Below are 17,689 nucleotides of genomic sequence, written 5' to 3' on the forward strand. Positions count from 1 at the left end.
ATCACATTATCTAATGGGCTCAACCTTTTCTCAATTTTTAGTTTGTTCTCTTGCAATAAAATGATATATTGTTAAAGCTATATTTTGTTTGAAGGTACTCGGATGTGGAGAAGAGGAGCCGACATGGAGGGCTATGTTGCAAATTTTGTTGAATCTGAACAGATATTGCAATCAAATGGATTTACAGCATCCTTTGTCCAAGTGAGTTCAAGTTTCTTTTGTCTTAGTTGCTCTAAAGTGATTTTTTTTTTTCCAAAAAAGAAAGAGGCTATATTAATTCAAAAAGTGGGTACATCCTGTGCTTTAGAGGTCAGCACATCAAAAACCTTTGAAAAGAGGGAATTCCTTCCCGTCCCTAAACAAAAGAAGACTCAGTAGTCCTAGCAAATATTTCTAGTCAGTTTGTACATTGATTACTCTCCCTAAATGTACAGGAGAGTATTACATAAGAAAAATTAGCCAAGATATGAATGGTGTCATTAACCAGATTTGCAGCATGCCATGGAGGCTCAGTCTGTTATTCCAAAATACAAATGGTGCTATCAGAATCGGATTCCACTGTGAACCAACCACTCTAAAGTGAAACTAAATTGGGTCAAAGAGAACATGTTTTCTCAGGTTTGTTTTCAGGCAGCTTGGTTGAGTACGAAAGTTGCGGTACTTTCAAGTGGTGCTGTTGTACTTTTCACTGCATTTAGCACTTGCACTCGATCTTAAAAGCATTACATTAAAACAGTGCTTACATATAATCCTAAAGGCAAGGTTCGTAATTTCGGTTCATACCGATGTACCGACCAATGGTATGTATTGAGGGGTACTGATGGTACACCCAAAAAACATCGAAAATAGCTTCCAAAATACCTGAAAAATAGAAAAAAAGTTAGAGTAGGGTTTTTAAGTTGGAAATAAATATAAATTTAGTATAATTTTAGCGAAAATAATCTAAATTAGGAAAGAATAGTGATTGAGCGGGTTGAGGCATTGTTGTGCACGTCGTTGCCATGACTCTGGATTGAGCAGGTTGTTGAATGCGATTGAGAAGGTATTTCGTTGCCTGACTCAATCTTTCCAACGGTGTGGTTGATGCTACTATCTTCTCCTTCCCGTTTGCCTTTGCACGTTGGGCGGACGACTGTGATGGTTAGGTGTCTTTAGTTCCTCGAGCGGTCTGACTCGATGTTGTTCGGTTCTTTCCGCCATGTTCTGATCGAGGGGGATCTTCCTCTTAATCTTCTCAAATTTAATCAAATCTAAAAATCGTTGCTTTGTTGAGTTTAGAAGAGTGAAAATATGAGAATGAGAGAGAGAGAGATGTGAGTGAGAATGAATTTGAGAGAGTCGAAGATATTGAAAGAGTGATATGAGTTGAAAGAGGGGGGAGGAAAGGGATTAAAAACCCTTTCTTGTGGTTCAAATAGTCAGTTTGAATGTCTGAAATAGGGCGATGCCAGCCCTTGATCGGTAACGATCGAAATCCGATCATTATCGACTGGTATAAGTCAGTAACGGTAAGATTTTGACTGTTACTGCTCGATACAAACCCTGTATTGCTCGATAGGGGGTCAGGTTATGATGCCGACCATTAAAGGGCAATCTGTGTACTAGTCCTCTGTCAGACCAGTATGAACTGCTCATATTGAGTGGTATGGGCTGGTATGGTGAACCCTACCTAAAAGCATGAAAAACAATTGATGAGGTTCTAGGGTGATACAATTTTTTTTTTCTTTTTCAACTCAAGAATGCCATAAAACTCCAGGATATTTCCATGTCGAAAGATAAAGTTTTTGAGATTAGCCTTAGGTGTTAGGCTTTCTTCTTTGTGGCTAATCAATTAGTATCTTATGCAGAATTCTTCGTGGAAAAGAACTTGATTTCAGCTATCTAGTTACTTCATATGCCTAGTTTTATTTGTCTGTCCTTTATTTTTTATTTTATACCATTTGAATTTTTTACATACTTTCTGAGATTTGTACTGTAACTCATGCTTGTAGGTTCGAGGGTCCATGCCATTTCTATGGGAGCAGATTGTTGATTTGACATATAAACCTAAGTTTGAGATTGTTAGGCCTGAGGAAGCGGTAAGAGCTATATATCCATGTTTCTGTTTGTTTTACATTTAGCTCTCTAGGAAGAAGGAATCATATTATGTTGCCTATGAAATGCAATCTGCATTGATTATCCTATCCTTTCTCTTTGACAGTGTCGTGTTGCTGAACGTCACTTCTTGGATTTGAGTAATAAATATGGTTCAGTCTTAGCTGTTGATCTTGTCAACAAGGTAATCTTACTGTAACATAGTTATCTTATAATTTTATATTTAATCATTTTCTTTTGTCAAAAATCTGTAAATGCAGTCAAAGAATAAGATAATCTGTGCAACATGAACTCAAACTGTTTGGTTTTGTAGTTAAATATCGCATTCTTAATCTTTCTGTTAAAAGTAGTAGGCCTTTCGCCTTTGTTAGAGTAGTAGTTCTTTTCTGTTTTAGGTTAGCATAATGGAATTTGCATCATGGCATACATTAATACCATTGAACTGTGTTGGCATGGGACTGTTGCATGAATCCAGAATACGGATGCCAGCATGAACCCAGAATGGATAATGTCAGTGGTAACAGAGATGCCATAATGAGGATGGTGTACTCATCAGTTCATTAAGAGTTGGTCAACATCTGATGGGGTTGGGTCTAAAACTTTAGATGACCGTGTCCTAAAGCCTAGGTGTCCATATAAATAAACTCAGTCTCATTGGTGATGAATTTATATACTTGGTCTATTGCTGGCCCCATTGAGCTGCAAATACTCAAAATTTTTTTTTCCTACTGGTAACCAGTCACATAGTGGGATCCTGCTGTTGTGGGCTAACACAACATCTGATGGATCACACTCTTGTGCCTTCAAATTTTGTGATGCAGTAGATGGAAATGCATATCGTAGTGCCCAACTTCTCTATTATTTATAGTAGTATTTTTAAACTTTCATATGGACTAGTACAGGGGTGGATTAGTTGCGCTTGCACCCATTGACAATGTGGTTTACAATAGCACACATGACATTATTTTTGCAGATTTTGGATCTTATTGTGGTCACCATTCAGTTGTGAAAGCACATGTAGAAGTTTGGTGTTGAACCATCTATCTATAAGTTTACAAATAATAGAAAATGCTGAACCCATTAAAGTATTGCAGTGAGAATGTAGAAAATAATTTGTTGTATCGGCCTTCACACTTGTCGATCCTTTGAGGAAAACAATCATGTAGTCTAGTTTTCCTAATTTTTTTCTTGAATGTGGTGGATTTGGCAGAATCTACAGGAATTCTTCATTTATGTATCTGTCGTAGAGTGCATCTATTAGTTGTTATTTGATAAGTGGCTATCATTTGTGCTAATCTGATTTTCCTCTTCACACTGTTTGGTTTGTTAATTGTAGGTCATAAGATGCCCATAACATTATTAAGAGCTTGTCAGGCTACTTGAAGTCATAAGGCTGGATGTGTCTATTACTAATAACTTGGAAATGAGAGAAGAATTGTGATGGCTCACAAGGCTGGATGTGTCTATTACTAATAACTTGGGTTTAACATTGGGTCAGATGGGTCTAAATTTCCATCAGGTAAGTTTTTGGCAGTTGGTACTAAAACTTGTTTACTTGTCAGACCAAGGACTATCAGGTAAGTTTTTGGCAATATGTTCCTTATTGGTATGTAAACTTGTACATACCAGAGTTTTGAATATGAAGAAGAAGGAGAAGAGGAAGGAACATATTGCGGTGGATGAAGAGGAGGAAGGAAAAGGAGGGAAGAAGTTGAGGTGGAGGAGAAGAAAGAAGGAGGAAGACGAAGCAGTGGAGGAAGATGAGGAGAAAGGAGGAGGAAGAAGAGGAAGTGGTGGATGAGGAGAAGAGGAGAAAGTGTACCCACGGTCAACAGCATGCTGTGGGCAGCGAGGCATTATGCAGCAGCAAAGGACAACAGCAGGGAGGTAGGTGGCGGTGGATGACCGCTACTGCTCGTGATTCCATGCTACCTGTGCACGGAGAAGAGGGTTCACATTTGCAAGCCTTAACTGAAGCAGTAACTTTTTATTTTTTATTTTTAAATGGATTGGACCAGACCTTCTGAAATGGTGGCAATCCATGTACCGGTTCATGCCTGGACTGGTACATTCCACCCGTTTTGTACTGGTCTAGGGAAACGGCGATTTATGGGTCAGCCAGAATTAGATTAATTACTGAACCAACTAACCTGAAGTGCTTTGATTGACAAAACAATTGTTATCAGGTCAGGTTTCAAGAATGCTACTGATGAAAAATTATGAAATTATAGCAAATTAGAGAACATGAATTCAAATTGACTCTAAAAACTGTGAGTTGCCAATATAGACTGAATATTAAGTTTTTTCTTTGGATTCCAACTGATATGAGGATTTTATTTTGTGAAGCTTCAGGTTTGATTTTTGGTTGTGTATTTTTTTGGTCTGTGGAGGACTAGTGGATATTCTTTTCTGAGTGTTTAGATGGCAAAAAATGTGGAAATTGGAATGTTCAGTTTTAGGTTTAATGTGGGAGTTTAATTTAGATTGAATACTTTAAAACTTGTAATGGACACTGCTGGTTTAATCATAGTCTATGCATGCAAAGATACAAAAGTTATGGGGCAGGGTTTTCTTGAAACTTGTTTGTGTGGATGTGATCGAATACTGAATTCCTTATAGTGTACATCTCCTCATGTATTTTCTGAATATTATATAAATTTTGTGCATGCTATCTTAATTTTTGCACAATCACCAGCATGGAAGTGAGGGACGTCTGAGTGAAAGATTTGCAAATGCAATGCAGACCATTCGAAATGATGACATTAGGTAATATGACATTTATGATAATACAATTGTGCTGTATAATTCTTGTAGCTAAAATCCAATACCATTTCCAGGTATGTACATTTTGACTTTCACCAAATCTGTGGCCATATACATTTTGAGCGTCTCTCACTCCTCTATAATCAAATTGAGGACTACCTGAATAAGCATGGGTATGCCATTTACTTTGTTGTATATTTTTATGCATTACTTCAAATAATTATGTTTCATTTTTTTTAACATTTAACTTGTTTTTAGTCAATTGTTGTAACATTTTGTATGGAAAATAGACTTACTTTATAAATTTACGATAGTTTGAGCACTAACAATATGGATTCATCACCAGAATTTATCCATGCCTGAAAATCATATAGCTAATTTAGGAGTTAAATTGTTTGCATCTAGGGACCACTTTATTACTACAAGCATACACTAAGAAAGTAGGTTCCTTGCAAGAAGGGTTATGGCCAAAAGGAAAAAGCAAAAGAAACTGGATGTTTAAATTGACCATCTGGGCTTTGGGAGAACAGAACTAAATTTTTATTCCACCTGGATCTGTCTAATCAGCCAATATTTTGCTTATATGTTTGAATATTTTTTCTTGTCCATTTTTAGGTTTTTCATTCAGCTAAATTGGCCTATCAAAGTTTACTATTGTCAAGATCAGTCAATCTCAGTTCGTTTATTGCGATTTCTTGGTGCAATTCTGGACATTCCAAGTTCAGATAGGTAGATAGGATTCATAATCATGTTATCCTATAAATTGTTAAGCATACTTCTGCAGTTCACTGTTAGTTGTACTAACCTTTTCTTCTGGCTCGGTTAAAATATGGGTCCACTGGTCAATTTGTAGGCGAGCCTTGGAAGTTGGTTTTCTTCTTTTTGTTAAGCTAGCCGTTTGTAAACTAACAATACTGGGTTACTGGGTGGTACTTTGACTGATACCAACCTGCAGCAGATCTACCTTTTGTTCTTTTTCCTTTTTTTATAAGATAACTGTTGTATCTTATCTTTCTTCTTTTTCTCTCTCTTCCTCCTCCAATCATCTCCTTTTCCTCTTTTCTCTTTCTTTCTCCTTTGCAACCTCCTCCTCCATTGTCACTGCCTCCTCTTCTCCTTCTCTTCTTTGCTATCACTTATTTCTGCCACCTCCTCTCTGTTTCTCTCTTTTGGTGGATATGGACGCTCAATACACTTACATTACTGGTCCATCCAATGACCAATTGGTATCAGTATCTGATCGAGATTTTAATCCATGTTAAGTATATCTAATTGTCTCATTATTTTTAGTGCATTGGTAAAATAGTTAAGAAGAAATCTCATGAAATTATTGAACATACAAAGATATCTTGCAATGTAAAAGCCAATATTACACTTGTAAGCATGGATTAAAATCACTCCTACCATGTGTCGGTATGGATGGGTAATGACTGGTATGAGACCTATCAGATCTATTATAAATAAATACAAAGCCTAAATTTTGAATAAGTAGTCAATGAAAAATTAAAATTTTGATAGGTTTAGGCTAAATAATGAATGAAAGTGTGTTTTACCACGTATGAAGAAAACATGTGCAAAAATATATAAAATCCTAAATGCAACATGATACGTTATCAATAGCATACGAATGAAAATTTAATGCTTGTCCTATAATAGGCCTACCAAATATTTTTGTATCGCATGAAATGGCACAAAACAGATAGTACATACTAGTCCGAGTGTAGACCCGATATATGGGCCATTCTCGTTTCGGGCGGTTCAGTCCAAATCCTTAAATAAGTATCACATCGCGTCGATTAGGGCTGTCTACCCATTTTGCATGACACTACTGTCGCCGATGCCTTTGCTGCTGTCACGGGACATCGCTCGCCCATTCATTGTTGTTGCCGTGGGATGTCTCATTCCCATTCTCTGTCGCCAAGGGATGTTGCTCGTCCGTTTGCTGATGCCGTGGGACTCTGGTACATGCCCTCCTTTTCTCCTCTTCTTCATTCTTCTTTCTCCTCCTCTTTCACAACTTCTTTTTCTTTTTCTTCCTTCTTCTTAATCACTCTATTTTCTTCCTTCTTCCTCCTCCATTGCTTTGTCTTCTTCCTTCTTCTTCGTCTTCTATTGCATCCCTTTCTTCTCTTCCTCCGTTGGCGCCACTTCTTCTTGCCTCCTCCTTCCTCTATTCCTCCACTGCCCCTTCCTTTTTTCTTCTAATTCAAAACACCGACACATACTGGTGTTCTATGTGTCGGTACACTAGTATTGATCAATACATAGTACCTACCGGTCCGACAATCACCAAAATGGGTCCGGTACCCGAAACAGTGATCCTTGAGGCTTACTATCACCAAAATGATGGTCGTGATTCATTAGTATGTGGTACTAGATTCTTAATTGGATTCATATGCACATCAAAATTATTAATTTGAAGAACCTATACATAAAAATACTACTGTGGCACTTATCATCATATAGTATATAATATAAAAGGTATAGGGAGAGAAAGAAAAGGATGGAGACTAGTTCTTAGTTTCTTAAGGAAATGAGGATTCTACCAAGATATGGAATCAATTTGTTTCTTTCTGTTTTTTACTTTTATCCTACACTTCACTTGCATGGTGATTAGAGAAGCATTATGGCTATATTGGGCTTATTATTATATTTAAAAATAAACTCTGATGAGTTTGAGATCATTTGTGTGATATATAATCATTACTTACTATAATAATATTTGTTGTACTATATGATTACTGTTTATTTTTGGATAGACATAATTTTTTTAATAAGATTTTCTTTATTGTTCTCATTGTTGTTTTTCTTCGATTTTTTATCTTTTATATTATAGTTTCATTTTTTTTGAAAAGAAGTGTCAATTATGATGATAAAAGAATTGATTAACATAAGATACTTTTATTTCTTAATTTTATATTTTTTTATATATTTTTTTATTTAATTTACTTTTATTTTATATTATTTCCTTGTTCAATTCCTATCTTGTCATATTGTTTCTAGCTGATTCCGATCCATTTATTGATCTTATAAATTATAGCTTGAGCCATCCATTAAAACCATGAATCTGGGCAGATGCTTAATGGGTACAAAAAGCCTCTAAAATATGCTTCTTTAATTTCAAATTCACTAGCCTTCCTGACTTCTCTGGCATTGTTTGAGTAGTCATCAAATTACTTTGAGAATTTCACTGGTATAGATTGTCTTTCTAGATGCTGTATTCTTTTTCCTCTTCTTTGACTTCAAAGTTCTTCACTTTATGAAGCATGCTAAACATTTTCTTGTATCTATACTGGTAATTGTGGTACTGTGTAGCACCTTTTTTACTCTTATATAAGTATGAACTTTTACTTTGCTGGGAACTGCTTGAGGGATTGGTTGCTCACCTTTTCAAATGTACATTTGATAATATATGAATTTTTAAAATTTATTATTTATTGATTATGCAGATACTTTCTTTTGAATGAGAAAGGTGAGAAAGTTTCAGGTCAGACAGGAGTTGTGAGAACAAATTGTATTGACTGCTTAGATCGAACGAATGTTACACAGGTGAATGTTAATATTCTAGTTGGATTGTTTCATTTGATTTTCTGGCAGTTTTTTGTTTCTGTCATTATATGGTCTCATGTAAGATCACAAATTTGTATCCATTTTTCATGATATTATGTATGGATCAGATATATCATGGTCAATTCCTAAGAATATTTTTCTACAAAGGATTGGAAGATTATTCTTTTTACCAAACATATCCGGATCAAATCACAATCTTATAATAAGAACAAGAAATCTTTCCCAATCAATCCCCTTGCTCCTTATTTTTTAAGAATCAGAAAGATCATTTTCAAGTTTGAATTTGTTCATTTGGAATCTGGGCTCTTCTATCTTCTATTTATTTTGAATATCTATTTTTTTTCATTTATTTGTTTATTCTTTATTTCATTTCAATTTTCTTTCCCTCTCTTTTCTTTTTATTCCCTTCCATCATTCCTTAAGTTTCCATAGGTTTGTTAATCCTGTAGAATCTGACCCAATGCAAAGAATCTAAAAAGAAATAATGTCCTTTCATCCTACTTGTGTGTTGCTTTTGAATTTTGTTTTTGGAAATTTTCTGATAGAGCTTGTAGTCAATTTTGGAATGACGATGCCTGATAATATCTTTTGGCTTTTAGCTTTGTAATAATGTTCATCTGATTCCCATGTTTTTCACTCTGACTTTTTTAAGTATTAGAAAATTTAGTTGGTAATGAAATTCCTAATAACATCTATATGGAGAAATGTGAAAAACATTCCTGGCTAAATCAAGTCCATTTCACTTGCTCAAATACTATCCAGCTCAAGGTTTCAAATATCAGTTTGCATGTGTGGGCCATACTGGAATGTACTGGTCTGATCAAAGGCTGGTATCAGACCATATAGGTGATTTCTGGTTGTATTAAATTGTCGTTGTTATTATTATTATTATTTCAGAGATAACTGGCTAAAAATTATACAAATGCCCTGTTTATGTATCAATACTGTATTGTTCCAATCAGTTGCCGAAGCCAGTATGCAACCAAGATGGGTGAAAATATGAAGGATATTTACGTTTCCAACTGTATAAAATTAGACATTATGGCTTATTTTTTCTATTCTAATTCAACTTCTACAAATCAATTTGGAATCATTTAATGGCTTCAAATCTCAATGTTCTGCATCAGACTTATGTTTGCATTGGCTTCCACATTTAATCATGTTCCTAACCAAAATTGATTTTTGTTGTTCATTGACTCTTCTATGTCCTCTTGCCATTTCGTTATGTTCTTTCTCTGGCCCTATATCTCTATGTGAGATACATCTTGACTATTTCTGTTTTTCTTATATGCATAGTTCATGTATTTCTACAAATATGAGCTTTAGATGTTGGCCTTGGTTCCTAAGATGGCCATTACAGGTTTTTATCTGTTATTAGGCCAATCCAAATTTAACAAAAGTGTGCTAGTTTTATGGTATACTTCTTTTAACTGAATTACATTCATATGAAGGCACTTAATATTTAGATGCAAACAAGGGATTTTTATCCAGGATTGATTCACGATGAGATACTCTAGAAGTCACTTCCTAGAACAACTTTCTAACTTGTGTAGTGTCTACAATAGTTGGGTTTGTGTTGTTTTAAATATTTAATTATTCAAAAATTAAGGGTTTTTTTTTTTTTGAGACAGTTGAGTTTTATTTCTTGTTTCATGCATATGGTAATCTTTACTATTTGGTCTCCCACTTTTGTGCACAAGTTCATGTTTATCTGCAAATATGGTCATTATCTAATATTTTAATGCCTTTTGACTTAAGCATGATGCAAAATCAAAATTCCCAATTTTACTAGTTCTGCAGTTTGTAATCTTTGGCAAGTATTTTTTTATTATTTTTATCTATAAAGTTCTTGTTTCTTGTTTCATCACTAGAAGAATTTTTCAAATTTCTTTTGCCTATAAAGCTCTTGTTTCTTGTTTCATCACTATAAGACCAATTGTTCAATAGATATCCTAACTTGTGACCACAGAGCATGATTGCAAGAAAAGCGTTGGAAAGCCAACTCAAGCAAATTGGAATTTTTGGTTCTGATGACTCAATTAGTGCATACCCATATTTTGATGCAAGCTACAAAATTTGTGAGTATATCTGTGAGGTGTTTTGTTCTCTTTTGTTGGATGATGGTGGTGAGTTGGGGGGGGGAGAGTAGACTCCTTCATTTACATTTACATTAACTGAATCATGAACAACTTTTTAACATCAACCCATTCATTTACATGACATCCTTATTATCAGTGATAATCATGTCAAATTCCTTGTTTCAGTATGGGCTAATCATGGAGATCATATTAGCATTCAATATTCTGGAACTCCTGCCCTGAAAGGAGATTTTGTGAGGTAACTCCTGCAAAGTTGATTTTTTCAACCTTTCTATGAACATACAGGTACTTGAAGACATTGTTTGGAAAATTTTGAAAGTAGTTGTTCTGAATAATTCCATCTGGTGCATCATTCTTAATCATTGTCAGTGTTACAAGAATGTAACTCCATGACCCATGTGCTAACCCACTTTGGAATATTGTTTGCTGCATAACTGTCCACTAAGGATGCATATTCAAAGTCATGACAAGATTTTTGAATTGGTTCAATACATGATACACTTAATTACTTGCAGGCATATACATGAAATGGCTCAATAAATTATTTAGTGAATTTTAGAAGAAAGGAAGTGTCTATAGTGTCTCAACGTATCTACTTTCCATCTTGTAGTTAGTTTCTTAAAGTTGCACTGCACCAAAACTCAGCATGATTTGGTGTTGTCAGAGACAGCAGAAAGTGCAAAGTTAAAAAAGGTAATTAAATCTCAAAAGACGAGTAGAGAAATGTTTGAATGATCAAATGATAGAGATACAAAATATGTGAATTCAAGGATTTTGTTGGCACATCCCTGTTGGTTATTGCAAGCTAAGCACAACGAGAAGGGTATGCTTGTACATTCTTGACATGAGACGGTACTATGTATGGGCACTACATGGGCATGATATGTTGTTGGTTCTGTCCATCTTATCTGAAATCATGGTGAATGTAGTCTCTGACTGATGGAATAATCATTACTGTTATTTTTGTCAATGATTACCAAATTTTAGCAAGGAGGGAGTTCTGAGACTGTTCTGTAGCTCTGGTACATTTCATTCCTTGCCATTAGGTTGACCTCTCTTTTGTCAGCTGCTATTGCCTAATATGATCCAAGCACAATGTTTAAATCTTGGTCTAGTGCCGGTCAATGGTTAGAGGTGCATTTGCTACAAGCTGGTGCCACCTGAACTAGAGAGGGGAGGGAGAGAAGAGGGGAGAGGATCTAAAGGAGAAGAGGAGGAAGGATGATGAGGACTGACGTAGGAGGAGGAGAACATGGAGGGGGAGGCAGTGACCGTTCAACAGGGTGGAGGAGGCAGTGTAGCGACACAATGGGGAGGAGGAAGAAAAGGTGGAGAGGGGAGAGAAAGCACATGATAGCTAAAGGGAGAGAATGCATAAGGAGAGAAAGAAATGAAAATTTTAAAGACAGCTGTTGCTGTCGAAAATAAAAAAATAAATGAACTGGGCAGTAGGCTACCGCTTGATACATCCAGTTTTAGAATGTTGGTCAAAATATGTTTTTTTTTTCCTTTTTGCAAGGGGTAAGTGGTGAAAGCAAGATTTGAACCTGGGATTTGGCCAGCATATGTTGTCATGAATCATGATGTAACTTGTCACATGCCATTCATACAATCATTGATTTTAGCTGCCAAGAAGCTGCATTGAGTGTGTAAACAGCTCCAACCCCTAATATGTCCATACTTAAATTCTTGGTCACTGTTGGCCAATAGTGCTCGTCTTGCTATTAGGAAGTCATTCTTTAATTGACACTTGCTCCAGCCTACCTCAGACCATAAAATTTGGCATTCAATTACCAGTTTTGGGAAAATATTTTCTTAAACACAATGTTTTTTATTAAAATTTGCATTGATTTCTGGAACATCTAACTGTATTTTATAGGTTTAGACATGATCTACACCTATTTATGTGCCTTGGCAAGTAGTATGTTCAAGACTTTTCCTATGCATCAAGGGGAAATAAATGAAGATGTTTATAGAATTAGTGCACTAAGACGTGTGTAGATTATAGACCATTACAGTTGGTTCCAAATATTTGATGTGGCTTGGACCCTTTATTTCTATTTGAACCTAATTTGGACCTTCTTAGTTGTAAGTTGAATCATAAGCTGTATAGGAAAATTTGTTTTTACTATGTTCCTTGGTTGGAGAACTCTGTGTGAAGTAGATTAACTTTGGTCTAATTGTTGAAGTAATTCTTTAGAGTTGGATACCAATTATTCAGCTTCTTCTTGATGATTTTGGTATTTGAAGAAGTATTTTTCTCTTTTCATCTTTCTTTTGTATTTAATGACCTGTTTTATATGTATATCCATTTTTTATACATTTTTTTGCTGAAAAATATAGGTATGATATAGCTTTATGTATCATAAAAATATGCATGCTGCTCAATCATATCTCGTATACGTATTTGTATTTTCTTTTTCTTTAACTGTTTGATGTTATTTGGTTTCCTAGGTATGGAAATCGAACAGTACAGGGAATTCTAAAAGATGGATGGAATGCTCTAGCTCGTTATTACTTGAATAACTTTGTTGATGGGACAAAACAGGTTGTTACCCAATTGTGATTTATTCTTTTTGCAGTCTTCTTATTCCATATTCAAAATTTCTATGACGCTATGAATTAAAGATATTACTTATTGTAGTATTGTTGGCATTTCTATGAGTCTTCTTTACTATCTAGACCAAAAACATCATAGAAAGAACATAAGTTCATGGGCAAGTGATCTCTGGAAAGGAAATATTGTGACTAAGAAATATACACGTGCACAGCCAGTCTTGAGGTGGAGATTCTAGTGAATATTATAGATCTATAGAAGGCATATTTATCCATAAATGATTTATTCTGGAAAATAACTTCCAGAATCTAGAGAATATGCTTCAATCATGCTGAACTTGTAATTCAGTATAAGTAACATAGTTCAAAATAAACTACAAGAACAGGATGTATCATACACAGGATACCAAGACGATCCTCTACATGGTTTACAAAAAATTGAAGCGATTATGCTTGAACCAATTAATCTTTCTTAAGTGTCTACATCAGCTAAGATCTTTGACATGTCAGTTGTCCTAGGTTAAAGTTATCAATACCTGGTAATAGAGAGAACTGGGTGAAAGGAAGAGTAGTTTTAGGAAGAAGATTAGGTTATGCACGTTTGACATAGCATGTTTTCCATGATGGTGTGTTATGCACGCACTGGATGTTCTTTATATGAGATCCCAATTAGATATCTTCTGCTGCTATTAAGAGCACTGGATTCTGTTTCCTCATCCAGAAAGAGGTTGTCCTTCTGGGATCATTTACCAATCTTTTTATGACATTGGAATAGTTTACCTGTCCTTTTATGACATCGGAATCCTTTACATATCAAAAAAATATTTCAATTATTTGTGGAATGATTGATGGAGGTCTGCATATTAGTTCTTCTAAAACATTTTCTAAGATGAGATTCTTACTTTTCTTTCACTTGTTTTATGGCTTACAAGGATGCAATTGATCTGCTACAAGGGCATTACATTGTGTCTCTAAGTCGAGATATGAGTTCTCCAACAAAAGCAGGAGCCTTGGAAACATATGCGGTAGGTTTGGACCAGTAGTTTATCTAGAGTTGACTGGGACTTTACAAATAATTTCCAAATTTTTTTATCTGATAAATTACATGTCAGTGCCTTGATGTATTTATTTCTCGAAGAATTCATTATGCCTTATCTTCAGAATTGAAGTTGTACTGTTGAAGATATTACAAAAATCCATGTGTACAAAGATATTGTGAATTTTTATGGTGACAGTGCATGACAAAAAAAGAGCTATATTTGGCAATAGGCATCTCATAAATGACTATTATTTCTACATGGAGGATAATGTTCTAGAACAGGAACAAGATTGAGAATGCGCTAGTTGTTGAAGTTGTTTATGTGCATTTTCTTTAAAAGAAAAAATAATTTGATCTTACATATGGTGTATGCAACCTTTTTGCTGATTGCTAAATTATCTTTTCCTTCAAAGTAAACTAGAAATTTTAATAAATTCTGAAATACATGCAGCACTAGAAAATACTATATATTGAAGTAATAGTTCAAGAGATTATAGGATGTGCATCTATCCATTTTTCAACCTTGGATTAAGTTGGTTAATGCTTTTTGGACCTTGTAATGCTACATGATTTTTGTCCATGGTTACTTGACGATTGTAACATATTAGGCAAAAATTGTTGGAAACTGTTTGTACATTTTTTAGTAAGGCAACTGTGTGAGACTCGGTTTCAAAGTTACTCCTTTGTGACCTTGGTCATTAGGATTTGACCCTTCTCAGTCTTCACACACACACTGGCAGAAGCCTCAAAGATTCAAACTGATGATGTAAGTTGTTCCACATCCTCTAAAATATCCCACATGGAAAATCATTATAATAGATTTGAAACTCATGTCCATCTACTTGTCCAAACATTAACCTTGGAAAGCACAATTGATTTGATCTCTTGTGCAACACTTGATGGATTGACAAATATTGTGAACTTAATCTTTTATATGGATTTACTTTGAATGTGTAGAACCATTTTAATGATTGTGTCATGAATCGAACTGTCTATTTTTTTGTCTTTTTGAAGAAAAAAACTATTTACTGTTGCATGAGGCTTCCCCTAGTGGTGGTCTTGAGAAGAGTCAATGTACATAATCTTGTCCTTGCAAGTCCTTTTCATGACTTAAACTTTGGTCACAGACTACTTTTTAGGTAACCTAGAAATCTTATTCTATTTTATTATGGCTGGAACAATTCTTGACTATATAAATATAACTGATATATCGTGTTTACTTAAGATGCATAGACTTATTATTTTTTTTCTGTGTCATTTTTAGTCCTTTCGACTGGCACTAGCGTTGGTCTTGACTGGGCTTATGTTTGCACTGATGTCTCTACGACAAGGTAAGACTGCAATTTCTGTTAATTGACATTTCTGGTAGAGTTATTGTTTTTAGTTGATCAATGCATACAACAATGATGAAAATTGTTATCTTGAAAATTGGTTCTAGAGTAAATGTGAAATGTACATACTCATGGTGTCTATTTTAAGCTTTTATACTATTTTCTGTTAACGTTGTCTGACTAAGATCATGACAGTTTAGTAAATGATTCATCATATGAATATTATCCTTTTTTTTATTTGATGTTCCACTACCTTTCCTTTTAGGATCTTTAAGCAGTTAACACAATTGGTTTAGTGGATAAGGGTTCATAATATTTTGTTAGTATTTTTCATTCAATCAGTATATTGTATGACAGGTGACCTAGGAAAGGTCATTAATAATCTAGGTTTATAGGCCTTAAGCCATGAGCATCTTTGCTGGAAGCCTGGAACAAGGATCAAACTACATTTTTTAGGGAGAATTTCTTTCTTTCTTTTTCTTTTTGAAGAAAAGGAGGGGGAAGAAAAGGACTTTGTTCAAGAAAGGCTAGAACATAACCACTGTAGAAGAATTTTCTGAAGAATTATCCTTCATGCATTTCCAGTAGGCTTATCTAAGATTCATCCTAAGGATCTTAGGATGAGTATTCATCCTAAATGAAACCAAAAGGGTGTTTTCATTTGAAGTTCATTTCTATTTGGATGAGTATTCACCAGCCAAAAATGGTAATAGGTTTGAACCTTTTGCTGATGCTATTTCTTGAATCAACATCGTTTCTAATGATCTATGCTGATCTGTCTTGGGAAATTATCTGTCTGGGGTTCTCAATTTGCTGATGAAACGCTGATATTGCTCTATATTGGCATTAGACGAATTCTGTCCAACATGGATCTTGTTTCAACATGCAACAAAATCAGAACTTTCCTTTGATTTCCAGACTTGGCAATTTTTTTGCCAATGGGTTTATGCCTACCTGAAATTTTAACTACTTACCGATTGCTTGACACTGTTCACAGCCCAATGCAAATTGTCATGAAATTATTTCTTCTTAAAAATGCAAATGATCATAGATGATAGTGATGAAACTGAGGTTACTGTGCTAAGAACAAAGGAGAGATTATATATATAAAAACTTCATATGATGCATTGACAGGGGTCAACCAAATCAAGTATTGAAAAAACAAATATGATATCTCATTGAATGAAGTAATCATTGGCACACAAATAATTTGAGGGGCACCTTTTTGAAATAGTGTACAGATTATTTATGAGTTCATTATCCTATATATAGTTCCATCCTTCCATAATAAATCACTTCAAAATGTTTTGATCTTGGGTACACTTGAGCAATTTGTACTTCATTAAGGATTTGATTTCTGGCACCACAGGGGATACCATCTGGAATGGTTCAAAATGGCACTTTTTGACTGGTCCAATGTGTTGCTATGTAAGAAAGAAACAAAAAGGAAATAAAAACAAAAACAAGAGGATGATTCTCTTGAAAGTGAAAAAAAAAACTTGGCCTCCTAATGACAGGACTCATTACGAGATTCTTTGTGATATAGTTTTTTAAGTAATTGTACATTATTGCAGTAAACTCTTAATGAATAACATTTATATGTGTCCATAATTAAATGTCTCACATTTTTAGAAGAGCTTGATTTGTTTACATTATAATGCACTAAGTGAATTGAAATTATGCTTACCCTGCCTTTTGATTGCCTATGTTCAAAAAGTGCTTGAAGCAGTTGGTTGTACTCTTGCATGTCATGTTAGCTTTTATGGTTGGAGAAGGTTGCCTTCATTTAAGATATCTTCGAAATTCAACTGAAAAATCTTTCTGCAGTTTCTTCTGGGTTGCTTCCAATCTGGAAACCCTGGCAAGAGTGTAGTACTATCTGACATTCTTCCTTTTTTTTCCGCAGCTCAAATCAATGTTCGCCACATATTGCTCTCACTTGTTTGGGCAAGTCTGAGTCTGGGTATAGCAGCATTTGTGCGAGCCAATGGTCGGTTGTTTACCAATAGGCCTCGTCTTTTAAGATCAAAGCATTGATAGGGATCTAGGCCCTATCAATGATTCTTTCAGCACAGTCAATGATTCTTCCTTATTGATTGGATAGTGAAGAATTTTTCTTCATGGAATTGGACAGACCAAGCCTTGTTTGTCAAGTGAATTTTCTAAACTTATTTATTTGACAATAATTATATCCTTGAAACAAGATGAAATAAATCAAAAAATGAAATTTTGTTCAA

At 34.8% G+C, this 17,689-nt stretch overlaps 1 protein-coding gene across 2 annotated transcripts in view; it reads left to right on the forward strand.

The window, feature by feature from the left end:
* LOC135584281 (phosphoinositide phosphatase SAC6-like) overlaps positions 1-17,689 on the forward strand; it is a 34,340-nt gene extending 16,651 nt beyond the window's left edge. For both annotated transcript variants that reach the window (XM_065109392.1, XM_065109391.1), the window contains 12 exons: positions 95-201; positions 1,992-2,078; positions 2,201-2,278; positions 4,790-4,860; positions 4,932-5,030; positions 8,307-8,406; positions 10,397-10,505; positions 10,692-10,764; positions 12,981-13,074; positions 14,015-14,107; positions 15,386-15,452; positions 17,359-17,689. In XM_065109392.1, the coding sequence (XP_064965464.1) occupies positions 95-201; positions 1,992-2,078; positions 2,201-2,278; positions 4,790-4,860; positions 4,932-5,030; positions 8,307-8,406; positions 10,397-10,505; positions 10,692-10,764; positions 12,981-13,074; positions 14,015-14,107; positions 15,386-15,452; positions 17,359-17,489 (1,109 nt within the window). In that variant the 3' untranslated portion in view covers positions 17,490-17,689. The remainder of the gene's footprint in view (positions 1-94; positions 202-1,991; positions 2,079-2,200; positions 2,279-4,789; positions 4,861-4,931; positions 5,031-8,306; positions 8,407-10,396; positions 10,506-10,691; positions 10,765-12,980; positions 13,075-14,014; positions 14,108-15,385; positions 15,453-17,358) is intronic.

Source organism: Musa acuminata, chromosome BXJ2-5 (genome assembly GCF_036884655.1).
Source record: "Musa acuminata AAA Group cultivar baxijiao chromosome BXJ2-5, Cavendish_Baxijiao_AAA, whole genome shotgun sequence".
Lineage (NCBI taxonomy): Eukaryota > Viridiplantae > Streptophyta > Magnoliopsida > Zingiberales > Musaceae > Musa > Musa acuminata.